This window comes from Hypanus sabinus, chromosome 3 (assembly GCF_030144855.1).
Source record: "Hypanus sabinus isolate sHypSab1 chromosome 3, sHypSab1.hap1, whole genome shotgun sequence".
Classification (NCBI taxonomy): Eukaryota; Metazoa; Chordata; class Chondrichthyes; order Myliobatiformes; family Dasyatidae; genus Hypanus; species Hypanus sabinus.
Window position 1 is genome coordinate 170,545,579 of NC_082708.1, and position 27,552 is coordinate 170,573,130.

General features: G+C 42.3%; 2 protein-coding genes across 4 annotated transcripts in view; both read right to left on the reverse strand.

Moving 5' to 3' along the window:
- ubox5 (U-box domain containing 5) overlaps positions 1–24,787 on the reverse strand; it is a 43,534-nt gene extending 18,747 nt beyond the window's left edge. The window contains exons 1-2 of one of the 3 annotated variants that reach the window (XM_059965667.1): positions 24,692–24,787; positions 4,656–4,748 (exon numbers count right to left, since the gene is read on the reverse strand). In XM_059965667.1, the coding sequence (XP_059821650.1) occupies positions 4,656–4,706 (51 nt within the window). In that variant the 5' untranslated portion in view covers positions 4,707–4,748; positions 24,692–24,787. Of the gene's footprint in view, positions 1–4,655; positions 4,749–12,220; positions 15,064–18,260; positions 18,400–24,691 lie in introns of those variants that run through there. The other 2 variants (XM_059965669.1, XM_059965668.1) reach the window with 2 other exon arrangements.
- Positions 15,203–24,785, reverse strand: LOC132391907 (FAST kinase domain-containing protein 5, mitochondrial). Its single transcript, XM_059965666.1, has 2 exons — positions 24,692–24,785; positions 15,203–18,426 (listed from the first exon to the last, which is right to left on the reverse strand). The coding sequence occupies exon 2, from the start codon at positions 18,387–18,389 to the stop codon at positions 15,891–15,893; it is 2,499 nt and encodes an 832-aa protein (XP_059821649.1). The 5' UTR covers positions 18,390–18,426; positions 24,692–24,785; the 3' UTR covers positions 15,203–15,890.
- Positions 24,788–27,552: the final 2,765 nt, after the last annotated feature.

Consider the following 27,552-nt stretch of genomic DNA (forward strand, 5'->3'; position numbering starts at 1 on the left):
AAACAAGACAATAAGGCAAGGTGTCAGACCAGACTCTGGGTATTGAGGAGTCTGCTGGTTTGGGGGAAGAAACTGTTACATAGTCTGGTTGTGAGAGCCCGAATGCTTCGGTGCCTCTTCCCAGACGGCAGGATGGGGAAGAGATTGTATGAGGGGTGCATGGGGTCCTTCATAATGCTGTTTGCTTTGCGGATGCAGTGTGTAGTCTAAATGTCCGTGATGGCGGGAAGAAAGACCCCGATCATCTTCTCAGCTGACCTCACTATCCGCTGTAGGCTCTTGCAATCCGAGATGGTGCAATTTCCGAACCAGGCAGTGATACTGCTGCTCAGGACGCTCTCAATACAACCCCTGTAGAATGTGATGAGAATGGGGGGGTGGGAGATGGATTTTCCTCAGCCTTCGCAGAAAGTAGAGACGCTGCTGGGCTTTCTTCGCTATGGAGCTGGTGTTGAGGGACCAGGTGAGATTCTCTGTCAGGTGAACATCAAGAAATTTAGTGCTCTTAACGATCTCTCCCAAAGAGCAAGGAGTGGAGGGTTATGGGCTGAGTGCAGGTAGGTGGGACTAGGTGAGAGTAAGCATTCGGCACGGACTCTGTTTCCATGCTGTAATTGTTATATGGTTATTTCCCTTGAAATAAATGCCAACATTGCATTAGCCTTATTTACCACAGATTCAACCTGTTAATTAATCTTCTGGGAGTCTTGCATGAGGACTCCTAAGTCCCGCTGCACCTCTGGTGTTTGAAACCTCTCCCCATTTTGATAGTAGTCCGCACTATTGCTCTTTTTACCAAAACGCGTATTTGTACATTTCCCAACTCTGTATTCCATTCTTCCAACTTGTCTAAGTGCTGCTGCAATCACATTGCCCCTCAGCACTACGTACCCCTCCACCTATCTTCATATCATCCCGAAACTTTGCCACAAAGACAACAATTCCATCATCACAATCACTGACTAATAATGTGAAAAGTAGCAGTCCCAATACTGACCCGAGGAACACCAGTAGTCACCAGCAGCCAACCAGAGAAGGCCCCTTTTATTCCCAGTTACTGCCTCGTGCCTGTCAGCCATTCCACTACCCATGCTAATATCTTTCCTGTAATGATATAAGATTTTACCCTGTTAAGCAGCCTCATGTGTGGCACCTTATCAAACCCCTTCTGAAAATCCAAATAAATGACATCCACTGCCTCTCCTTTGTCTGCTCATTACTTCCTTGAAGAAATCTAACAGATTTGTCAGGCAAGATTTCCCTTTACAGAAACCATGATGACTTTGACTTATTTTATCATTAATCTCCAAGTACCTCAAAACCTCATCCTTAATAATAGACTCCAACGCTTTCCCAACCACTGCAGTTAAGCTAAGTAGCCTATAATTTCTTTTCTTTTGCCTTCCTCTCTTCTTAAAGAGTTAAATGACACTTGCAATCTTCCAGTCCTCTGGAACCATGCCAGAATCAAGTGATTCTTGAAAGATCATGACTAATGCATCCGTTATCTCTTCAGCCTGTCTGAGGACTTTGGGATGTATGGGGTTAAGTGGGGCCCAGGATCAGCCATGATGGAATGGCGGAGCAGACTCGATGGGTTGAGTGGTCTAATTTTGCTTCTATGTCTTATGGTGTAAGTCCATAGCTTCCTGAAGCAGGGATACAGGTAGATAGTGAGAAAGGTGTTTAGTATGCTTGCTTTCATCACTCTAAACATTGAGTATTTAAAAGTTTATATGTCGTGTAAAAGCTGTACAAAATATTGGTTCCACTGCACATGGAATATTAAATACAATTCTGATGGTCACATTATAGGAAGGATTTGGTAGCAATAGAGAGAATGTAGAAGAGATTTGCCAGCATGATGCCTGGAATTGAGGGCTGTAGTTAAAAGGAGAGATTGGGTATGCTGAGAATATTCTCACTGGAACATAGAAGGTTGAGGAGTGACCTTATAGAGATTTATAAACTTATGAGGTGCATTCATAGGGCAGATAGTCAGAATCTCCTGTCCCTGGACAGGAGTGTCTAGAACTAGAGGGTACAGGTTAGAGGTGAAGGGGGAAATTTAAAGGAAATCTCTGAGAGTAAGTTTTTCAAGCAGAGGGTGATGAATATCTGTTACAATGACAACCTTCAGAAGATTCAATAGGAAGATATAGAAGGATATGGGTAGACATTTTCCAATGTTCCTTAGATTCAGGATCAGTTCCTAAAGATTGGAGAGTGGCTAATGTTATCCCACTTTTCAAGAAGGGAGGGAAGGAGAAAACGGAGAACTATCGCCCTGTTAGCCTAACGTCAGTCGTGGGGAAGATGCCTGAGTCCATTATTAAGGACAAAATAGTGGCACATCTTGATGGCAGAAATAGGATTAGGCCGAGCCAGCATGGATTTACCAAGGGCAAATCATGCTTAACTAATCTGTTGGAGTTTTTTGAGGGTGTAACAAGGATGTTAGACGAGGGTAAGCCAGTGGATGTTGTGTACCTAGATTTTCAGAAGGCATTCGATAAGGTGCCACATAGGAGATTGGTGAGTAAAATCAGAGCTCATGGCATTGGGGGCAGGGTTTCAACATGGATAGAAAACTGGTTGGCAGATAGAAAGCAAAGGGTAGCAGTGAATGGGTGTTTCTCGGACTGGCTGGAGGTGACTAGTGGGGTACCACAGGGCTCTGTATTGGGACCACAGCTCTTTACGATTTATATCAACGATTTAGATGAGGGCATTGAAAACTATATCAGCAAGTTTGCTGACAATACTAAACTGGGTGGCAGTGTGACATGCAAAGAGGACGTTAGGAGAATACAGGGAGACTTGGATAGGCTGGGTGAGTGGGCAGATACTTGGCAGATGTCATTCAATGTGAATAAATGTGAAGTTATCCACTTTGGAAGCAGGAACAAGAGGGCAGAGCATTGTCTGAACGGTGTAGAGTTAGGTAAGGGAGAAATGCAAAGAGACCTAGGAGTCCTAGTTCATCAGTCAATGAAGGTGAATGAGCAAGTGCAACAGGCAGTGAAGAGGGCAAATGGAATGTTGGCCTTTATTACAAGGGGAATTGAGTACAAGAGCAAGGATGTCCTTTTGCATTTGTACAGGGCCCTGGTGAGACCACACCTGGAATATTGTGTACAGTTTTGGTCTCCAGGTTTAAGGAAGGACATTCTGGCAATTGAGGAAGTGCAGCGTAGATTCACTAGGTTGATTCCTGGGATGGCAGGGCTGTCTTACGCAGAGAGATTGGAGAGATTGGGTTTGTACACGCTGGAATTGAGGAGATTGAGAGGGGATCTGATTGAAACGTTTAAGATAATTAAAGGATTTGATAGGAGTAAGGCAGGAAATATGTTCCAGATGTTGGGAGAGTCCAGTACAGAGGGCATGGATTGAGAATAAGAGGTCAGTTAATTAAAACAGAGTTGAGGAAGAGCTTCTTCTCCCAGAGAGTTGTGGAGGTATGGAATGCACTGCCTCGGAAGACGGTGGAGGCCAATTCTCTGGATGCTTTCAAGAAGGAGCTAGATAGATATCTGATGGATAGGGGAATCAAGGGATATGGGGACATGGCAGGGACTGGGTATTGATAGTGAATGATCAGCCATGATCTCAGAATGGCGGTGCAGACTCGAGGGGCCGAATGGTCTACTTCTGCACCTATTGTCTATTGTCTATTGACATATGGAATTAGCAGAGACAGGCATTACTGTTAGTATGGATGAGATGTTCCTATGCTGTGCATTTCTACAATTCTATTGAAATGGATCTGTTCTTAGCTAGACAAATAGACAGTATTCCACACTTGACTTGAAGTCCAACGAAAATGTTAGTTTTGCTGAGGAAGAGATAAATATTGGCATGGGCACCAGGGATAATCAGCCTGGTACTTGAAATTGTATAATGGAATCCCTACATCCATCAGAACATGCTGGCTTTTAACCACCCTCCGTTTAGTAGTGGGGCTTCTTATTTTGATGTTGTCATCATCTTTCTGGATGAATTAAGATAATCCATGGACAATCCTCAATTACATTTCCATTTTAATAACATCACTTCCCACTGATCACAGCAATTGGATCAGAGAGGGAACAGAGGTGGGATGTATCAACAGGCCTTGGCCTCAGGTAAGCCATATACTAGTGTCAAATTCTCATGCTACTGGGAAAATAGGAGTTAAGCCAGAAGAAGGATCTCAGAGAATGTCTAGCCTGCCTTTTATATCACCAGAGATCATCATTATATATTGTCATGCCTACACCCCAAAGAGTTGTAGCTAGTATTTACATCTTAACATTGTCTACAGTAAGAAATCTCTCTCAAGCAAGCTGAATGAATGACTGGTATCTACTCTCCTAAAATGGGGCATTTCATTTATAACTAGTTCAATGAACTACAGAGCTTTGTATTCATGAATTATATGCCTTGAAAAGCATTTGGACTTCATTGGCAGCCAACACCAGGTGAAGACTGGAAGTAGTCAGAGAAATTGGTTATTTCTAAACAGTATCCCTTACTTCACCCCACCCTATCCCAGTCTCTACAATCCCCTAAAGAGAAAGATTGCTTTTAGGGAGAAATAATTTTGTTTGTACTGGGAACCCGACATTTTGATTTAAAATTCCAGGAAATAACTCTATAAAGTGATCAGATACCTGATTGCACTGTATCCTTGGGTGAAAGTTTGGGAGGCAAAGGTTTATCATCCTCTGCAATCAGAGTAAGAATAAATCCAAAAGATGTTTCTTCTGTAATGGAGGGGAAAAAAAATTAACATGAAGCCAACTTGAACCACAATCAGCATGCAATAACTCATGAATTGCATTCCATAAGACCATAACACACAGAACCAGATTAGGCCATTTAGCCCATCAAGTCTGCTCTGCCATTTCATCACAATGATCAATTTTTTCTTCTCAGCCCCAGTCTCTGCCTTCTCCATGTATTCTTTCATGCCCTGACAAGAACCTATAAACCTCTGCCTTAAATATACATACAGACTTGGCCTCCAGAGGTACCAGTGACAACAAAGTCCACAGATTCACTACTATCTTGCTATAGAAATTCCTACTCATCTCTGTTCCAAAAGGATGCACCTCTATTCAGAGGCTGTGTCCTCTGGTTTCAGACTCTCCCACCATAAGTAACATCCAATCAACATCCCCCTCAGTCAAGGCCTTTCACCATTCTATAGGTTTCAATGAGGTCACCACATATTATTCTGAATTCCAGTGAATGCAGGACCACAGCAATCAAATGCTCTTCTTATGACAAACTGTTCAAACCTGGAGTAATTTTTGTGAATATCCTTTGAACCCTCTCCAGTTTCAGCACTTCCTTTCTAAGATAAGGGGTTCAAAACTGCTCACAATTCTCCTCAGGCTTCACCAGTTCTTTATAAATTCTCAACATCACCTCCTTGCTTTTATATTCCAGTCCTCCTGAAATGAATGCTAACATCGCATTTGCCTTCCTCACTGCTGTTTCAGCCTGCAAATTAACTTTTAGGGAATCCCGCACAAGCACTCCCAGGTCCCTGTGCATCTCCAGTTTTTGTATTTTCTCTCCATTTAGAAAATGGTCAACACTTTCATTTCTTCTAAGTACATGGCCATGCACTTCCCGATACTGTACTCCATCAGCCACTTCTTTGCCCATTCTCCTAATCTCTCTAAGTCCTTCTGTAGCCTCTCGACTTCCTCAACCTGCTCTGCCACTCCACCTATCTTCTACAAACTTTGCAACAAAAGCCATCAATTTCATCATGCAAATTATTGACATATAACATAAAAAGAATTGGTTCCAGCACAGACCACTGTGGAACACCCACTAGTCACCAGCAGCCAACCAGAAAAGGTTCCCTTTGTATCCACTCTTTGCCTCCTGCCAGTCAGCCACTACTTCATTCATGCTAGAATCTTCCCCGTAGCTTGTTAAACAGCCTTGTGTAGCACTTTGTCAAAGGCCTTCTGAAAATACAAATACACAACATCAACTGATTCTCCTAAGGCTCTCTGCTTGTTATTTCTTCAAAGAATTCCAACAGGTTTCTCAGGCAAGAAATTTTTCTTGAGGAAATCATGCTGAATATGGCTTATTTTATCAAGTGCCAAGTGCCCCAACATCACATCCTTAACAGTCGACTTGAACATCTTCTCAACCACTAAAGTCAAACCAACTGACCTCTAATTTCCTTTCTTCTCTTTTCCTTTTTTAAGAGCAGAGTGGAGTGCAAATTTCCAGTTTTCTAGAACCATTCCAAGATCTACAGATTCTTGAAAGATCATTACTAATGCCTCCACTATCTCTTCAGCCACCTCGTTCAGAACCTGGAATGTGCACCATCTGGTCCAGGTGACTTATCTACCTTTAGACCTTTCAGTTTCCCAAGAACCTTCACCCTAGTAGTGGTAACTTCACACACTTGATGCTCCCTGAGACCTGGAAGTTCCACCATACAGCTGTATCTCGCACAGTGAAGACTGATGCAAAATACTTATTCAGTTCATCCACTATTTCCTTGTCCAATACTATTATTTCTCCAGCATTGTTTTCTAAGAGTTCAATATCCACTCTCACCTCTTTTTCATTTGAGGTGTCTGAAGAAACTTTTGGTATCTTCTTTAATATTATTGGCCAGCTTACTTTTGCATTCTACCTTTACCTTCTTAATTACTTTTTTGTTGCCTTTAACTTACCAATCTTTTAACTTCCCACAAATTATTATATGCCCTTTCTTTGGCTCTTATGTTGGCTTTGACTTCTCTTGTTAGCCACTGTCATGTCATCTGCCTATAGAATACTTCCTCTTTAGTAAGTACATGTCCTGTGCCTTCCAAACTGCCTTCAGAAATTCCAGTTATTGCTGCTCTGCCATCATCCCTGCCGGTGTTCTTTTCCAATCAATTCTGGCCAGCTCCTCTCTCACGCCTCTGTAATTCCCTTTACTTCACTGTAATAATTATACTTCTGACTTTGGCTTCTGCTTCTCAAAATTCAGGGTGAATTCGATCATATTATGTTCACTTGTCCCGAGATGTCGAAATCCAGCACCAAACTATTTTTCCAATCTGCCTGCATATTGAATTCCTCCCCCCCCCCCGACTGTTGTAACACTACCCTTTTAGCGTGCTGTTTCTACCTCCTGTTGTAATTTATAAAGCACTTCCTTACTGCTGTTTGGGTGTACATACAACTCCCATCAGGATCTTTTTTCCCTTACAGTTCCTTAGCTCTATCCACAACAATTCAACACCGTTTGACCCTAAGTCATGTCTTTCTAATGATTTGGTTTAATTTCTTACGAACAGAACAACACAGCCCCCTCTGCCTTTCTGCCTATCCTTTCGATACAATGCGTATCCTTGGGCATTAAGCTCCCAGCTATAATGTTCTTTCAGCCATGATTCATACATGCCAATATTTAACTGTGCTACAAAATCATTTAATTTATTCTGTAAACCGCATGCATTCAAATACCTTCAGTTCTGTATTCACCCTTTTCGATTGTGTCCACTTTTTACATTGCAACTCATCTTGTTGCCTGCAATTTTGTCCTATCAGCTTGTCTTTGCTAGCAGGAGTCTCACTACACATTGCCTCTGTTTGTAAACCAACTACCTCATCTTCAGCACCATCACTCCAGTTCCCATCCCCCCAGTTCCTATCCCCCTGCCAAATTAGTGTAAACCCATCCGAACAACTCTAGCCAATATGCCCTCAATGATATTGGTCCCACTCGGGTTCAGGTGCAACCAATCCTTTTTTTTTAAATCGGTCATACCTTTCCCAGAAGAGATCTCAATGATCCATATATCTGAACCCCAGCCCAGTTACTCAGCCACATTTATCTGCTACATCATTCTATTCTTACCTTCACTGGCACAAGGCACAGGCAGCAATCCAGAGATTACTACCCTGGAAGTCATGTTTCTTATCTTTCTACCTAGCTTCCTAAAATCTCTCTTTAGGACCTCCTCACTTTATCTACCCATGCCATTGGTGCCAATATACAGCAAATCTTCTGGCTGCTCACCCTCGCCCTTGAGAATACCATGGACGTGATCCAAGACATCCCTGATCCTGGGAAGGAGGAGGCACCATTCCACACCCACAGGAATTCGTGTCTGTTCTTCTAAGGAATCTCTTATCAACACTGCAGTCCTTTTTACCTTTCTGCCCTTCTGAGCCACAGCACTATATACTCAATGCCAAACACCCAGTCACTGTGGCTCCTCCTGGTAAGTTGCCCCTCTCAATAGTATCCAATTCAATTCGTCTGCTTATTATTTAGGGGAATGGCCACAGGTGTACTCTGCACTGTCTGTGCATTTTCCCTTTTTCTCCTGACAGTCACCTGTCTCCTACAATCTAAGGATGACTACCTCTCTGTAGTTCCTGTCTATCACTTCGTCATTCTCCCATAGGAGTCGAAGGTCACTGAGCTGCAGCTCGAGTTCCTTAATACGTTCTCTCAGGAGCTGCAACTCTGTACATCTGGTGCAGACGTGACTTTCAACATCCCACACAGAGTAGTCTCTAGAGCCATTCTCTCTAATCTACTATGTCCTAACAGATAAGGAATGAACAAATAAGTAGAGAGAGAGAATAACTTACAAGACAATGTATCTCACCCAAACCTGATCTCGCCTAACCTTGAGGAGTCAAAGCTGCTCTGAAGACCAGTATGCTCCAAATAAATAGCCCTCTACTTGCACTTGAATTATTCTTATTGGCCTTTTCTAATGAATCCCTCTTACTGATTTGTCGCTCCTCAACTCAAGAGGAACTGCGGCAAAACTCTGCCTTTGAAATCTCATTCACCCTCCTGATTAAAAGGTAGCTCTTTTTATGTGGTCCTTACATGGATTTGGTGGCTTTTGGTCTGTACATCTAGTTCAAATGGATGAGGGAGTATCTCATCATTACAGACTGTTCTGAAAGGCCTAGATAGAGGGGACATGGAGAAGATGTTTCCATTAGGAGACCACAAAAGCACAGCTTAGGAATACGGGGATGTCCCTTTAGAACCAAGATGAGGATTTCTTCAACCGAAAGTAGTGAATCTGTGGAATTTGCCGCCACAGAGGGCAGCAGACTGGGTGAGTTTAAGGCACAAATTCATAGATTCTCGATTGGCATAGGAGTTAAGGCAGAAGAAAGGGGTTTAAAAAATTCAGCCATGGTTGAATGAATGGGGCAGACTTGATGGGCCAAATGGCCTAAATCTGTTCCTGTATCCTCTGGCCTTACAAGTAATAAACTTGCCCATAGCCACAATGGAACACTTAACACTTAACAACACATTGCTCTGCGATGTCACCGGTGCCAAGCTGCATGGATCCTAGTGCCCTTCCCTTGGACAACATCGGTGGCATGGAGAAGGGAAGGCCTGCAGCTTGTGTCAACTGCCGGTCTCCCATACAACCCTGCCCAGATCCATGGTCTCTCGGGACCGACGGATGCCACCACCACCCTTACCATCTATCATAGACCTTGTATCAGCCATACACAGAGATGGAATAAGTTGGGGCTGGTTCTCAGCATCATATGGTTTTAACACTTAAGCTTTTGACATCTTGTCTTTGCTGTTGAATTCTAACCCTCATTCAGCAATTCTTCACACAGTAAAGATGGGCAAGTTACTTACTGCAGTGGTGATAAGGTATCAGTCACATCCATGCAAAAATAAATGATCTGGCATGCCAGACATGCAAAATTTATCATGTTCTTTTCTGATCACTTTATAAATCACTCAGGATTACAAAACAAACAGCCACTGACATTTCAGTGGTTGTGAAATTCAATGCAACATATTGCAAACTTTTTATTGGAGATATTTCTTTGAAATCAAGGGCCTTGAAGTACCTACTAGACATAACACTTTTGGATCAAGAATGACTGATTTCATTTCTGAGGTTTATAATTTTTTTCTTTTATTACCCTTTGCATTTTTGACCATAAATTTCTGTGTAAAAAGCTGACTTTAGTCAAGTAACATTTTGAACCCATAAGCAATTTTATTACTTTGCTTGATTCTAGCAGTGATGCACAGAATCAGACAACTAATTTCTTTTGACACGGTGTCACAAATTACCAAACCAGTACAAGGTTTATCCCTTTAAAAAAAGCACAATTCTATTGTAGTACTTTTGAACATTTATCTACATAAAACAAATTTAGATACATTTACAGAAAATCAGAAAACCTTCATAGATTCCCGTTTCTTCACATTATTGATGAGGCTTTCAGAGCCATGATAAAATGATTCAGAATTACCAAGTGGTTAAATTATCATAAAAAATGCTGTTTTTGCATCACTAATAAGACTCAACATAATAAAGATCTTTGAAAGTCCTCCACTGTCCCACCATGTAGCTAAACGTTTGTACTGTATATAAACTACATAGACAAGAGCTTATTGAGAAACGAATAACCTTGATTAATGGAAATCCAGCTTAACACAAATTCTCTCTTCCATGTTTAAAAGTGAGCAAACGTGTGGATACTATAGAGACAGTGCAGAGGAGATTTACAAGGATGTTGCCTGGATTGGAGGGTGTACCTTATGAGAATAGGTTAAGTGAACTTGGCCTTTTCTCCTTGAAGCGATGGAGGATGAGAGGTGACCTGATACAGGTGTATAAGATTATGGGGAGCATTGATCCTGTGGATAGCCAGAGGCTTTTTCCCAGGGCTGAAATGGCAACATGGGGGGGCCATAGTTTTAAGGTACTTGGAAACAGGTACCAAGGGGATGTCAGGGGCAAGTTTTTCACAGAGAGTGGCAAGTGCGTGGAATGCACTGCCGGCGGCGGTGGTGGAAGCAGATACAATAGGGTCTTTTAAGAGCCTCTTAGATAGATACATGGAGCTTAGAAAAGTAGAGGGCTATGTGCTAGGGAAATTTTAGGCAGTTTCCAGCGAGTTTCATAGTCGGCACTACATTGTGGGCCGAAGGGCCTGTAATGAGCTGCAGGTATCCATGTTCTATGTTCAATAACAATGTTTCATGGTAATCATTAATGACTGGATACAATATATATTCCATTAGTTTTATTATGTGTAAAGGTCAGATGAGCATGAGTATGTGCAATATACATGGATTTCTCTTGGAAGTTTCTGACTTCCGGAGAAATCGTCTTACAGATAGCTCTCAGGAACAGAAGTGTGATGAAATCTGGGGACTGCCTGTATTCCAAATCAGATCAAATTATCAGAGGTTTTTAATAGTGACTTTCATCACTTTTAAAAACACTAAATAATAAGTTTTTTCTTTAACTCCAAATTATCTCTAACGATCTAACCTGGTCTGAACATATCGATGCAGTTATGAAGAAGGCAAGACAGTGACTACATTAGGAGTTTGAAGAGATTTGGTATGTCAACAAATACTCAAAAACTTCTATAGATGTACTTCAGAGAGCATTCTGATGGGCTGCATCACTGTCTGGTATTGGGGGGGGGGGGGGTGCGGGTGGAGAGCGTTACTGCACAGGACCAAAAGAAGCTGCAGAGGGTTGTTAATTTAGTCCGCTCCATCTTGGGTACCAGCCTACAAAGTGTCCATTATTAAGGACCTCCAGCACCCAGGGCATGCCCTTTTCTCACTGTTACCATCAGGTAGGAGGTACAGAAGCCTGAAGGCACACACTCAGCGATTCAGGAACAGCTTCTCCCCCTCTGCCATCTATTTCCCAAATGGACATTGAACCCTTGAACACTACCTCACGTTTTTAATATATATTATTTATTTTTTTGCATTATTTTAAACTGATATGTACACACACACACATCGTAATTGATATATTATTCTTTTTCCTCTATATTACGTATTGCATTGAATTGCTACTAGTTTAATGAATTCCATAACACATGCCAGTGATAATAAACCTGATTCTGATGTTAAAAAATATTTGTAAAAGCTTTTCCTTTTGCAACATTAACTATGTGGTCAAGCATTCGGATAGATGACTGATTCATAAATGAATTTCATACAAGAGCATTGCAGGAGTAGGAATAAGTTTGGTATTTTTCAGAGAGGATGTTAGGTATTTGCAACAAGTTGCCAAGAATAGTGGTGGAAGCAGATACAATAGTCATTTAACAGGCTTTTAAATAGACGGTACGGCAACACTTCATGGAGAGTGAAAGGTATGACAAGGCACAGAAGTCATGGTCATCCATTGCAACAAAGACGACCCTGGTTTGTGACACTTACTCATGCCACTGGACCCGGACTTCCGAGGTCAAGAGAGGTGGAACAGCCCCAGTGCAACGGTTTTTCCTCTTTATAAAACTCTCCCGCGTAAGTTTCCCGCCTTTGTTGGACATGATGGAGAATCACCAGATAGGCATATACATAGGAAATGGATACACATGAATCACATTCAGGCAGGAAAGATTTAATTTTACACACGCAAAATGTGGGAGGAACTCAGTTTAGGTGGCATCTATGGAGAGGAATAAAGAGTTGACATTTCAGGCCAAGACCCTTCATCAGGACCGATAAAGGTTTAAACTCATTTAGCATTTTGTTTGGCATTGACATCTGGCTATGTGAGCCAATTAACCCCTGGAACCCAGTCTAGTCTTCATTAGCTCACAATTGGACTTCTACCTCCACTTTATAGCCCAATTCCAAGATCCATTACTTTCCTCATTGTTGCAAAAAAAACTGATTTTAGTCTTCAATGAACAAGTAAAATCATATCAATCGCCCTCTGAGATGGGCAATTCCTAAAGGTTCAATAAACTCAATATACTCTTAAAATAGCCTGCCCATTATCCAGAAAGCATGATCTTTAATTCTTTGTGCCAGTCAATGCAAACAGCATCTTAACATCAGTTCATTTTAAGTTCTCCAGAATTTTTGATCATTCACTATGATGACCTGTTGCTCTGGCCTTTAGAAAATACTAAACCATTGCTAGCTTTCTTTTGGCTAAAAAGACAATTCTCTTGCAGACATTTACTTGCCTATCTAAAGTAGACGTTTTGGAAACACAAGATGCTGGAAATCCAGAGCATAAAAAATAAACTACTGAAGAGACTGCTGAAATTCCTTCAGTAGACATAAGGTTTTACTTGGAAATAAATAACCCAATTGTAAGGAATAACACCTGGCTACAAAAATCACAGTACAGAGATGATCTGCTTTCCTCTCCCCAGAAGGAGGAATTTTGAAGGAATAAGAATTATTTATGATTAATAGATCATTTGAGTACTCTAATGTTAATAGGTATGAAAGCACTCTGATAAATCTTTTGGCACACATTTCTTGTACATGTACCGATGTTCAGTTTCACCACTAATGCCTGTGAACAAAATGAATCCACTTGCAATCATTCTGCACTAAACCCACAGACTGCTTGGCAATCAAAATCCCTACTGATTATATGTTCATAAATTACTTTCAATAAGTACTAGATGTACAATTTTAGAGCTCTTGTACTCAATTAGTATCAAAATAATCTTGATTATTTCAAACCCACTGCTGGTAGCTATCCTTTTCTAATTGCCATCAAACATCGGAGAATCATGGAGGTACTCAGTTCACATCGACAATCAAGCACCAATTAAAACCCTGCCCTAGCACACTTCATTCTCACCACATTCCCATCAGCTCCTCCCAGACTTTACCACTTACATCTACTCCAGGGGTCATTTTCACTGTCCATTTATCCTACCAACCCACGTCTTTGGGATTTTGCTTTCAAAAATCAGATCTGGGACAGATGCCCAATTTCTATTGATCTAAATAGAGTGGAGTTGTTGTCAATTCAGATCTGTTCAGTTCAGATCATGAAGGGTTGACACATTCCCCTTCTGACTGGGGAATTCTTGAACATTGTCCAGTTTTTAATGAGATTCCTAATTCTGCATCATGAAATGCTGGTGAGACCAAGTTGCAAACTGATCACTAGTAGCAAAATCACAGTAACTTTCACATAGAATATAGAGCAATACAGCACAGGACAAGCCATTCAGCACACAAAGCCATTCAAAATCACTCAAACACTAATCCCTCCTACCTGCACCACGTCCATATCCATCCATCTTCCTTACATCCATGTGCCGATCCAAATGTCTCTTAAAAGCCTCCAATGTATTTTCCTCTAATACCATACCAGGCAACGCATTCCAGGCATCCATGACTCTGAGTAAAAAACTTACCCCTCACATCCCCCTTGAACTTAGCCGCTTACCTTCAATGTTTGCCCTCTGGTATTAAACATTTCAATCTGGGTAACAAATATTCTGTTCACTCTATCTATGCCTCACATAATCTTATAAACCTCTATCTGATCTCCCCTCAGGCTCTGGTGCTTCAGAGCAAACAACCCAAGTTTATATCAGCCTTTCATGATAGCACATGCCCTCTAAACCAGGCAGCATCCTGGGAGATATCTTTGCACCCTCCCCAAAGCCTCAACATCCTTCCAATAGTGGGCAACTATAAATATATGCAGTACTTCAGGTGTGGCCTAACCAAAGTTTTATAAAATTGCAACATAACCTCCTGACGTTTGAACTCATTGCCTCTAATAATAAGAGCAAGCATTCCAGAAGCCTTCTTAACCACTGTGTGGACCTGTGTAACACTTACAAGGAGTTATGAACTTGGATCCCAAGGTCTCACTGCTCAGCAACACTGATAAGTATTATCCCATTTCCAAGGGAAAGATACATATCCAGATGAAGGAAATGAAATGACAGTGCTACCCTTGGGTAACAAATCATCTTAAAAATCTAATGCAGTGTGAAAAATTTAGTCGAATTACTCTTTTTCTGCTTGTTTATTTGAGCTACAACGTGGAATAGGCTCAAACCAAGCCACTCAGCAATCCCCCAATTTTACCCTAGCTTAATCACAAGACAATTTACAACGACCAATTAACCTACTAAATGGTATGTCTTTGGAAAGTGGGAGAAAACCAGAGCACCCAGAGAAAACCCACAAGGTCATGAGGAAAACATACAAACTCCTTACAGACAGTGACAGGATTTCTTACCACCATTGAATTTCAGTTGACAAAACTATACAAAACCAGAATGAAGTCAGCAAACATTGACAATGTTTTCTTAAGTTAAGCATTGCACTCCTGCCCAACTTAGAACTACATTAGTACCTACTTTAGGATCTTGCTGCAGTGCTGGAAGAATTCATATTAATCCACATATTAATGATTTAGATTCCAAATAAAATTCTTGCAATAAGACTTTAATTATTCTTGATTGACAATGATGTTTGATATTTAAACAAGTATGCTGACTTTTTAATCTGCACAAGGTTATTATCATGTCATCTGGAAGTTCATTGATTTAATTCTAGATGAATTGAGTTGCTTGAAGAACTTTCATAACGAGGCACAAGGTGGCTAGCTGATAGCAGTCAGGCAAAGTTATCATAAAGATTATCTCATTGTCCTTTAGCTGGGAGGGGAAGATTATAGTAGCTCAAGTCTCATGTCCAATTGTAATTCAGTGGCTCACAGACCAAGTGAATATGCAAGTATTAGCACTGCACAAGAGAAATGTGTCTCGTTTCACAAAATGAAGCTATAGATGCTCAGGTGGCTTAACAGTCAATGGTCATACGATGTAGTATGTGTCAGGGCCTTTGAACGAATAAGGAGTAAAACAAGAAATTGGTTTTCACAGAAAACATAACAGCTAATTTGGGTTACTAACAATAGCAGTTATAACAATACCAAAAAAATCCAATTGTTCTAATGAAGCCAAGTTTCTTGCACCAGTAGATTCCCTCCAAAAGAAATTGTTCACAAAACAGAGCAAAGAGCTTGATATGGAATTATCTCATTCACTTTTTTTTCTGAATTTAATTCAGGAAGTAAAAATAGTATGTCCTTTCTGGAAGACAATTCAATTCAACCCAGTGAATTGTAGAGCTTCTGATGCAGGTAGGCTATTTTCTCAGAGCGAGTTCTTTTCATTAATGGGACCCACTCCCAATAAGGAAGCTCTATGACGACATAGCCTGCTCGTACCAGCTGCCTCCTCTTCATACTGTGCAATCCCAGAAGAATGTGGGAACTGTGGCAGTAGTGATTACGGTTAGATACCTGAATGGCAAGTTTTCTGATTTCTGATGGTTCTTTCGGATGGTGAGCAGTATTGTTGTTTGCCATCTTCGAGTTAGTCAATGAACTTAGGAGACTGTCTGTAAGGGGAACATCATTTCTAAATAGCTTTAGATTCAATCCTACATGGCTTCCTTCTGTAATGTCTTCAGTTCTGTGCAAATCTTTAACAAACCCATCTTCTCTCACGCATAAACTGTCAGAGCCCCTTTTTAAATTGGATCTGCCGGTGCTGTTTTTGGCAAGTTGGGATATTAGCTCGTCAGTAACCTGAACACTATTGAACTTCAGTTCAAGTTTTTTCAAGTCCTCGTCTGCTGCTTCTGTGTTGAATGGCAGTGGCACACCAGTGGGGTCAAAGTGCACCTCAAGGTCAGCTGACCTGGTATGCGGCAAAATCATATGTTTCTTTACAAACTGAGGGCCACCGAGCATGACTTGCAGCAGAGTGGCTGCTTCAACCATCTCTGGCTTCACACAAATATCCTGCTTGGCAAAATTCCAGAGCATTTCTGTGACTTCCTGCCGTAACTGCAAGGGGAGGCGGTGGCCTGTGTAATCGGGGCACTCAATTGCCACCGTTCCATCAAGTGTGAAGAGATCTTTCTTCAGCTCAAATGGACTCCCATTGGTTGCCAACTTAATAAAATGCGGACTCAAAGCAGTATCGATCAGGTTGTGAGGGAAGCGCTGACTAAATGCCAGTGCCATCAAAGCAGTGAGAAAATGCTCTGGAAAACGCTGATATTCATGTATTTTAAGGTGCAACTGCTCAGTTAAGCTGGAGAAAAATTCAGTAGCATTTTCAGGCTCATAATTCAAGGCTGAAAAGGACCAGAGGTATTTGGCAACGTCTTTGCTCCTACAGTACCGTACCGTTGAAGGCACCTTGGCAGCAACAGAATCCAGGAGATGAGTGGCTCGATAGCGCAACGATGCACATGTCAACACAATATGCATTACCCCCTGAGTGCCAATTTTAGGAATCCGTTCAGCTGCTACCTCCCCTAGACGCTCCAAGAAAGGCATGTGGCTCACGTGTGTATAGCGGAACATCTTCAACACGTTCACCAAGCTATAATTGCTAATGTCTTCCATTTTTGCAGCAACTTTGTCACCAATCCTCCTCATCAGCTGCTCAGAAAATCCATTTTTTGACTTGAAGAAACCCAAGCAGCAAGCTCCAATCTCCTCCACATTCATCTGGTCCAGGTACTTGGACAGCAGCAGTTCCAGTTTCTGCATGAGATCTGCAGGGGCTTGACGCCTTTCCCCAATTATGTAAAGGAGCTGAACTAGTTGGGGCACAGTCAGATCTTTCCAACGCAAGCCCACATAGCTCAGGACTAGTTCCATGTACCGTGGCACACTGTACCCAAGGTAGCGCCACAGGTCAGCTATGTACAAGAGCTGATTAAACTCCATGTCCCACACACGGCGGCAAAACTCAGCGTTGAGGGGCTTCAGCAATGTGTGGGAAGAGGGCACCTGAAGGCGGACCATGGCCTTGAGAAGTTGGAAAAGCTGATGCAAAGTGAATGCACCCAGGCTGTCAATGCTGTACTGGCAAAGCATTCCAAAACGGAAATCAGCCTTCAGAAGCATGTGCTGCTCAGCTGGCAACCAGCTGAGGTGCCAAGCATAGTCAGATATGGTCTCTGGGGTCAGGCTGCTTTTCAAGATGGAAACATTACAGAGAATCTTCTGCCCCTCTTTCACAGTGAGTTCCTCTCTCTGCTCGGAGCTGCAAAAACAAAGATCCTTGTAGGCACTTACAATTTTCTGGAATCCTCGAGGGTCTTCTTTTGTATCATAGACCTCCACAATGTCTAACTCTGCTTTTTCCTTTGAAGTCACAGTCCGCCAGGTATCGCTATGCTGGTCTTCACTGGGCTTGTTGTAAGCCAGATCCAGCAACGTGTTTCTGATGCTGGACAATCGGCGAGAACAAGTCACCATGTAGGTGTTACGTACTTGTTTGATTCCTACATTGGATGGAACATGCTCCAGGAAAAATGGGAAAGCATCTCTGTCAACTTTTGTCTCATTGGAAGCATTTTGCTGTGCCTGGATTTTAGCACTAGCATATGCTGCAGGACAGGAATATATTTTATAGTCTGTGCCAGACAAGAAGAGATTGGTCCTGTCAAACCTTACACCTGGCTTCTTGTTGTCATTTTCTTTCTTCTCTTCAGGTCTCGTCACTTCAGTGCATCGAATGGTCTTTGAGTATGTTCTCCAGTTACAGATTCTTCTGGGAAGCTTCCAGGAGTTGATCCTAGCCATGTCAGTGAAGAGTATGGCACTTGGCTTCTCTCCAGTACTGAAAAAAAGGCAGAATAGTAAGTGTGTTGAAGTTCCAAGATGACCAGCATTAGCAATTCACTGTAAAACTCCTGGGGATCTGAAATCACCTTTAATTATCAACATCTGCTTTATGACAAGGAAACAATTCCTTTAAAAAAAACACTTAAAAGCACTTTCTAACTATTAATTCTATGCTAATATCCAACAGAACACTGATGTGGTGGATGCAGGTGCTTTCCCTCATCTTCTGCAGTTTAACAAGGTATCAAACCAACTACAACTAGGTCTTCAATGGAGAATGACCTGAGTGAGATAGCAGTGTTGGTTTGCTTGTTCTTCAGTGAATTTTGGAGAATTGTGTGATATATTTTTCCAAATCCTTTGAGATGTCTGCTCTAGATATTCCAAATCTCAGGAACACATTGTAAGGTAGAGATCATTGTTCCTCATTAGACTGAGTTTTCTACCAGATCTCAGATCTTGATTTTTTATTCTGGTGCCCTTTCCTTCAATCAATCATGCCTACCTTCAAGAGGTAGCCCATAAGATATGGCTTAAGTACCAGGTTTTCTCTTGTTGATGCGTGGTGCAGCTGAGGGGTCACTTGCCTTGCGTCTGTTGAGCAGATGGCCCACTCTCTCACATGGTGAGAATGGCGATGATGACTTGGCTTCCAAGTGTATGCAAGCACAAATCTCTTGTCCAGAAGGCAGCCCGAATACTGAGGTTTCAGTAAGTCTGATTGTGGAGTGTGGTCATCTCAATTGACAACTTACCATTGACCCTGAAGATTATCATTCCCTCATGAGGAAAATTGTTTGCGGGTGAGATGCAATGTTGCGGCAAGAAATACTAAAAAATCATTGGGACAATAACACAGATTCCACTGAGAATGGTTTTCTTGTAGACCCACTGGTTAACATTGTTGAGTAAATGCAAGATGCAGAAGATGATATGCCACTGTCCCTTTTGACTGGTGAAAGTCTTTGGTAAGGTTATATGGAGAGACAGATGAAGAGATCTTCTAAGCACAGTCAGCCCTCCTTATCCACGGGGGATTGGTTCAGGGACCTCCGCGGATACCAAAAACACGGATGCTCAAGTCCCTTAGTTAACCTGTCTCAATGCAGTGGACTTTAGGACCCAGCGGAGCTCAGGACCTGCCACCCGCAGTTTCTGTTCTGTTGATGGAAAACGATCACGACTGAAAATAAAGTGTAAATAATAAAGCGATCGGAAAGAGGTGAAACGCCATCAGTCATTGGAAAAGCGTTAGGCTACAGTTGGTTAACGATCAGAACAATTTTAAAGGATAAAGTAATGGAGCATGTGAAGGCCCTGCCCTGATGAAAGCTACAATTATTACTAAGCAACGCAGTGGTTGAATTATTGAAATACATACGTTTAAGTGTTTAATATGCATAGAAAGGTAAAATATATACTATATACTAAGACAAACATTTGACTAACTGCCACTAAATAATACCGGATGTATCTGTTCCGACTTAGAGAACTTCCGTTTTTTTCCGATTCCTGATCCACGGTAACCTATGCACATCCTCCCGGATACTTTAATCATCTCTAGATTAGTTATAATACCTAATACCATGTAAATGCTATGTAAATAATTGTTATACTGTATTGTTTAGGGAATAGTGACAAGAAAAGAAGTCTGTAATGCTCAAACAACAAGTGCTGGACAGAGAAATTCCAGGTTTTCCCGATCTGCAGTTGGTTGAATCCTTGCATGCGGAACCCGTGTATAAGGAGGGCCGACTGTATAGCTTCAAGAAGCCAGTGCAAGCCCCTCTGCTTTTGAGTTCACCTCCTTTTCCGGCTCTCAGCAGGGTGGAGCCTTTGGAACTAGGACTGTATTTGGATTTGGCAATAAAGAAGAATGTGTGTGTCATGACTAGCAGTTGACAAACTTTCTACACCATCTGTTTTGTTAGACCTCAAGCGTCCCCCTCCCCACCTGTGAGGAATGGTAAAGCTTTCAATCCCGGATGTTCCTGCACCTGCAGTTAATCAGCACTCAAAACTCCCAGTAATTCTCATCAAACCAACACTAGTTCTTCATGTTTGAGAAACAAACCCTCTTCATAGGTGCAAATTGGGGAAGGAGTTCAGGATAGTTTTTGAAGTGCATAGCCTCTATATCTGCCTCTAGAGGTGCGGACTATAGATCTGGAACTACAAATTAAATTTAAATGCAGTTTATTAAATCTGAAATTACAAACCCCATTTCCAGAAAAGTTGGGATGTTTTCCAAAATGCAATAAAAACAAAAATCTGTGATATGTTAATTCACCTGAACCTTTATTTAACTGACAATAGTACAAAGAAAAGATTTTCAATAGTTTTACTGACCAACTTGATTGTATTTTGTAAATATACACAAATTTAGAATTTGATGGCTGCAACCCACTCAACAAAAGTTGGGACAGAGTTAAAATAAGTTTGAAAAATGCACAGAATATTCAAGTAACACCGGTTTGGAAGACTCCACATTAAGCAGGCTAATTGGTAGCAGGTGAGGTATCATGACTGGGTATAAAAGTAGCATCCATCAAAGGCTCAGTCTTTGCAAGCAAGGATGGGTCATGGCTCACCCCTTTGTGCCAAAATTCGTGAGAGAATTGTTAGTCAGTTCGAAAGGAACATTTCTCAACGCAACATTGCAGAGAATTTAGGTCTTTCAACATCTACAGTACATAATATTGTGAAAAGATTCAGAGAATTCAGAGACATCTCAGTGTGTAAAGGGCAAGGTCAGAAACCACTGTTGAATGTGCATGAACTTCGAGCAGCACTGCCTAAGAAACCGTCATGCTTCTGTGACAATTATAGCCACCTGGGCTCGGGAGTACTTCGGAAAACCATTGTCACTAATACAGTCTGTCGCTGTATCCAGAAATGCAACTTGAAACTGCATTACGCAAGGAGGAAGCCATACATCAACTCTATGCAGAAACGCCGGTGAGTTCTCTGGGACCGAGCTCATCTCAGATGGACCGAAACACTGTGGAACCATGTGCTGTGGTCAGATGAGTCCACATTTCAGCTAGTTTTCGGAAAAAACGGGCGTCAAATTCTCCATGCTGAAGATGAAAATGACCATCCTGATTGTTATCAGTGAAAGGTGCAAAAGCCAGCATCTGTGACGGTATGGGGGTGCATCAGTGCCCACCGCATGGGTGAGTTGCATGTATGTGAAGGTACCATTGACTCTGAGGCGTATATTATGATTTTAGAGAGACTAAAGTTGCCATCAAGGCGACGTCTCTTCCAGGGACATCCATGCTTATTTCAGCAGGACAATGCCAGACCACATTCTGCACAGGCTACATCAGCGTGGCTTTGTAGACACAGAGTGCATGTGCTTGACTGGCCTGCTGCCAGTCCAGATCTATCTCCTATTGAAAATGTATGGCACATCATGAAGAGGAGAATCAGACAATGGAGACCACGGACCGTTGAGCAGCTGAAGTCTTATATCAAGCAAGAATGGACAAAATTTCCAATTGCAAATTTCCTACAATTAGTATCCTCAGTCCAAAACGATTAAAAAGTGTTATTAAAAGGAAAGGTGATGTAACAATGGTAAACATGCGTCTGTCCCAACTTTTGTTGAGTATGTTGCAGCCATCAAATTCTAAATTTGTGTATATTTACAAAACACAATTAAGTTGGTCAGTAAATCTATTGAAAATTCTTTCTTTGTACTTTTGTCAGTTAAATAAAGGCTCCCGTGAATTAACATATCACAGATTTTTGTTTTTATTGCATTTTGGAAAATATCCCAACTTTTCTGGAAATGGGGTTTGTAAAATATATCAAATGCTTCCATCCATCAACTGACACATTTAATAATCCACTTAAATGAAAATCAAATTAGCAAGTTATTCAATCATTCTGACTCCTTTGCCTTCTCCTAGATTATAATGAGCAAGAAGTGTGACCCTGCCTGTCTCATGTACAGCTGTGTCATCATCGGCTGCTCTATCTTTCCTAGCTAAACAATCAGCACCTATTTTTTAATTAACTATGGAAAACTCTACAGAGAAAAGGTCATCTGACACACCATGCCAAAGCAGGTTAAAAAACAAATGCTGCAATCAAGACTAACCTCACTATCGATACTTGTACCTGCCCCAACTTCTTATTCTGGTTTCTTCCTCCTCCTTTTCTAGTGCTGAAGGGTCCCAGCCCAAAATGTTGGCTCTTTATCTCCTTCCATAGATGCTGCCCGACTTGCTGAGTTCCTCCACTATTGTGTGTGTGTGTGTTAGTCTAGATTTCAAGCATAGGCAAAGTCTCGTGTTACTAGTCCATTTCCTCTAGCATTTTTGAATAACTGCTACAGTCTGAAATTCATTTCTTAAAAGATACTAGATATGTTTGAAAGAAAAAAAGCTGTAGAGCTGTTTGGAGTCAGAACCAACTTCAAACAGCTGGCACAGACACAATGAGCTGTTGGATGCCTTGTCTATTGCAACATATTGTAACCGTCATTGCCACAAAAAAATGTGAACGGTGTTTTCAACTGAATCCTGTGCAGGTGGTAGGCCCCAATGGAGTATCTGGTAAGTCTCCGAAAACTTGTGACAACCAACTGGCAGAAATATTCAAGGACATTTTCAACCTCTCACTGCCACGGTTGGAAGTTCCCACCTGCTTCAAAAGGGCAACAATTATACCAGTGTTCAGAACAGCAGCGTAAGCTGCCTTAATGATTTATCATCCAATAGCATATAATTCTACGGTGGTGAAATGCTTGAAGAGGTTGGTCTTGGCTAGAATCAACTCCTGCCCCAGCAAGGACCTGGACCCACTGCAATTTTCCTATCGCTACAATAGGTCTACGGCAGACACAATCTCAATGGCTCTTCACACAGCTCTAGATCACCTGAACAATACAAACCCCTATGTCAGGATGCTGTTCATGGACTATAGCTCGACAATTTAACACCATCATTTCCACAGTCCCGATCGATAAGCTGCAGAACCTGGGACTCTGTACCTCCCTCTGCAATTGGATCCTTGACTTAGACCACAGACCAGAGGACATAGGAGCAAAATTAGACTATCTGGCCCATCTAGTCTGCTCCGCCATTCAATCATGGTTGATTTTTTTTTTGTCCCCTCCTCAATCCCAGTTCCTGACCTTCTCCCCGTAACGTTTGATGCCATGTCTAATTAATAATCTACCAATCTCTGTCTTATATGCACACAATGACCCGGCCTCCACAGCTGCATGAGGCAACAATTTCCACAAATTGACCACTCTTTGGTTAAAGAAATTTCTCCACATCTGTTCTGAAAGGAAGCCCCTCTATCCTGAGGCTGTGCCCTCTGTCCTAGATTCACCCACCATAGGAAACATCCTTTCCACATCTACTCTGTCTCGACCTTTCAACATTCAAAAGATTTCAATGAGATCCCTCCTCATCCTTCTGAATTCCAGCGAGTACAGACTCAGAACCATCAAACGTTCCTCGTATGATAACCTTTTTGTTCCTGGAATCATCCTTGTGAACCTCCTCTGGACCCTCTCCAATGCCAGGATATAATTTCTACGATGATGGGCTCAAATCTATTCACAATACTTAAGGTGAGGCCTCACCAGTGCCTTATAAAGACTCAGCATCATATCCTTGCCCATCACTCTGCCTGTTCTCCATCTCTCTCTGGTGCTCCCCTGCCCCTTTCTTTCTCCCGAGGCCTCCTGTCCCATAATCCTTTCCCTTCTCCAGCTCGGTATCACTATCACCAATCACCTTTCCAGCTCTTAGCTTCATTCCACCCCCTCCGGTCTTCGCATTTCCCCCTCCCCCTCCTACTTTCAAATCTCTTAGTATCTTTCCTTTCAGTTAGTCCTGACGAAGGGTCTTGGCCTGAAACGTCGACAGCGCTTCTCCCTATAGATGCTGACTGGCCTGCTGTGTTCCACCAGCATTGTGTGTATGTTGTAGTCATTAATGAACAGCTCCTTCCCCTCTGCCGTCCAGTTCCCAAATGAACATAGAACCCATAAACACTACCTCACTTTTTTGACATTACTTCTGTTTTTGTACTCGTTTTATTTTAACTATGTAATATACATATATATAGTAAGACGAACCTGCTGCCCGTCAATTTACTTCACGCTCTCGCTTTGTGTCAAACCTTTTCCAGCCTTGACCGGAAAGAATATTTTCTATACCTCAGGTCTAAATCATAGCTATATAAACCACCGTGTTTTCTTTTCCCATTGAAAAGTTTTTGAATGTTCCAATTACCTTCAAGGGGCCTCAAAGGTTGACTCGCCAGGCCTCTCCAGATTCTGGCCTCCACACATGCGCACAAAGCTCGAATTCAGCGCGTGCGCATAAGGGATCGCTGGCTTCTGCCCGTAAGCGCATGCGCACCTTCCCGGCTACCGGATGCCGTAAGCGCGTGCGCACCTTCCCGGCTACTGGCTGCCCCTCGGCGCGTGCGCACCTTCTCGGCTACCGGATGCCGTAAGCGCGTGCGCACCTTCCCGGCTACCGGATGCCGTATGCGCGTGCGTACTTTCCCGGCTGGCGGACATGCTATTTGCGCCCGTTTCTCTCCGAATCGATTCCTTCTCGAACATCTTCACGATTTATTGAACATCGATTTCTCTAACTTGGAGCAGCCAATCCTCTCGATTCTGTTTTCTCCATGGCCCACTGTCTTATCCAATCGGATTCCTCCTTTCGAAAGTTCAAAGTAAACTTATCATCTTAGTACATAGATAACACCTAATACTTCCTTGAGATTCATTTTCTTGCAGGCACTTACAGGGAAAAAAAGTAGTACAATAGGAAAAAAAAACCCTTTTCATTTCCACCTATCAGCTTCCAGCTTATATAATTATCCTCTCCCCCACCTTCTTCAGCTGGACTCCCCTTCACATGGATCGGTCTATCATCCACTAACTGTTCCTGCAGCGCCCCTCACACACTTTAATGTACTTCTTTCTGGTTGTAATGAAGAATCTCAACCTGCAATGTTCCATGGCTGTCTTGAGAAGACAAATCTCAGAGTTGTATACTGCAAACGTACTTTGATAATAAATGAACCTTTGAACTTTATCATTTCCCTCTGTAGATGCTGCCCAAGTCCTCCCAGCTTTGTTGTATGTTGCTTCCTGCTTGGTTTTTTACACATGCACAGAAGTGTTGGTTGGGGTTTCTCAGCAAATGCAGAAAGCCTCCTTAGCACTAGGCACCCTCCACATGTGTATCACTGCCTCCTCCTGTGGCTTTTGGGAGTCTCCCGTTATAGGCCAGCTGGTGCCACTGGGGGTGAAAAGCAGCATCTGTGAGAGGAATGAATTCGGGATTGAGAGCAGACAGACAAAGTGGCCAGCATAGCAAGAGGAACGGGAGTGACAATTAAAGATTCTGAGATGAATGGTAAATGGGGAGGGCTGTAGGATGCCAAGCAGGTGGTGCACCGTAAGGAAGTGAGCAGGGGTAGAGTTGGAAGACTGTGGAAGGTGAATAGATCGAAGCAGACAGAGGGAGGGGAAAAACAACGGAGTAAGGGAGTGTGAAGTTGGGATACAGTTGCTGGAGGGAGATAAGCAGGAACACAAAGCATTACCAGACCTGGATTTGGAAAAGTGAACAAGGTGAGAATGGGAAGAATAGGAGAAAGGGGATCTTTAGAAATTGTAAAAAGGACAGTTGCATTCTGACACCACTAGATGGAACACGATTATCATCTGAGAGTGTTGAGTCCAATTCTGTCACTCTGACAGACAGAAAGGTCTATTTCCTGCAGAGAACAGGAAATCACTGGGCAGGAAGATGAAGCAATTACCATTACCAACACCAAATTCAAGGTGACTCCACAAAGAAGATTCATATGTAGTTTGATAGAAAGAAAATGTGCCACAACACGTACAGCACTGGAGGAATTCAACTAAATTCATTCAGCACTTTGTGTGTTGCTCCAGATTCCAGCATCTGATGTCTTCAGGAAAAATGCTATGAAGCCTCTACAGTTCAGGCAGCAACCGTTGAGAGAAAAACGGTCAATATTCTAGATGAGAATTGGGGAATGATCGAAGTATAACAGGTTTTAAGCAGCCTTTAGATGGACGCAAATGACCCGTCAGTTTACATCTCAATACGGATTAAATGGTCTAATGGTCTTTGTTGTTTGTGGAAGTTTTCTGTCCTACAATGTGGCAAGCTACATATAAATTAAATAAGCTTTCTCCCTCAAGAGACAGTTGCAAGCATCCATTCAATCAACAAACCCCAAAAAGCAACACTTGTCACGAAAGTGATGCTTTTGTTGTTCTAGTATACAGTGGGTATATAAAGAAACAGCTGATATGAACTAGACATGTTCTAATCCAAGGGACTGTATGAACAAGCAAGGAAATAAGTGATGAATCCTATGCTACATCGATGACTGCATTGGTGCTGCTTCCTGCAACCACACTGAACTTGTCAGCTTCCTCCACTTTGCCTCCAAGCCCCAACTGCCCTCAAATTTACCTGGTCCATTCTCGACACCTCCCTCCCTTCCTCGATCTCACTGTCTCTATCTCTGGAGGCAGCTTCTCCACTGATGTCTATCATAAACCCACAGACTCTTACAGCTACCTGGACTATACCCCCTCCCACCCTGTTACATATAAAGACACCATTCCCTTCACTCAGTATCTCCGTTTCTGCCACATCTGTTCTCAGGATGATGCTTTTCATTCTTGAATGAAGGAGTTGTCTCCCTTTTTTGAAAAAAGTGCTTCCTTCCTCCACCATCAACACTGCTCTCAATCGCATCTCTTCCATTTCATGCAAGTCTGTTCTTACCCCAACCTCCCACCACCCTACCAGGGATAGGGTTCCTCTTGTCCTCACCTACCACCCTACCAGCCTCAGCAACCAGCAGATAATTCTCCGGAACTTCTGCCAGCTCCACCTCCCTCCCCACTCCCCACTTTCATCTTTTCTCAGGGATCACTCCCTACATGACTCCCTTGTCCATTCATCTCTAATCACTGATCTCCCTCTTGGCACTGATCCTTGCAAGTGGAATAAGTGCCCCTACACCATTTCCCTCACCAGCATCTTTCCAGTTGAGGCGACACTTCACCGCTGAGCCTGTTGGGGTCATA

Coding starts and splice junctions, on each gene's coding strand:
- LOC132391907 (XM_059965666.1), bottom strand. CDS start 18,389: ATGGCTAGGATCAACTCCTGGAAGCTTCCCAGAAGAATCTGTAACTGG.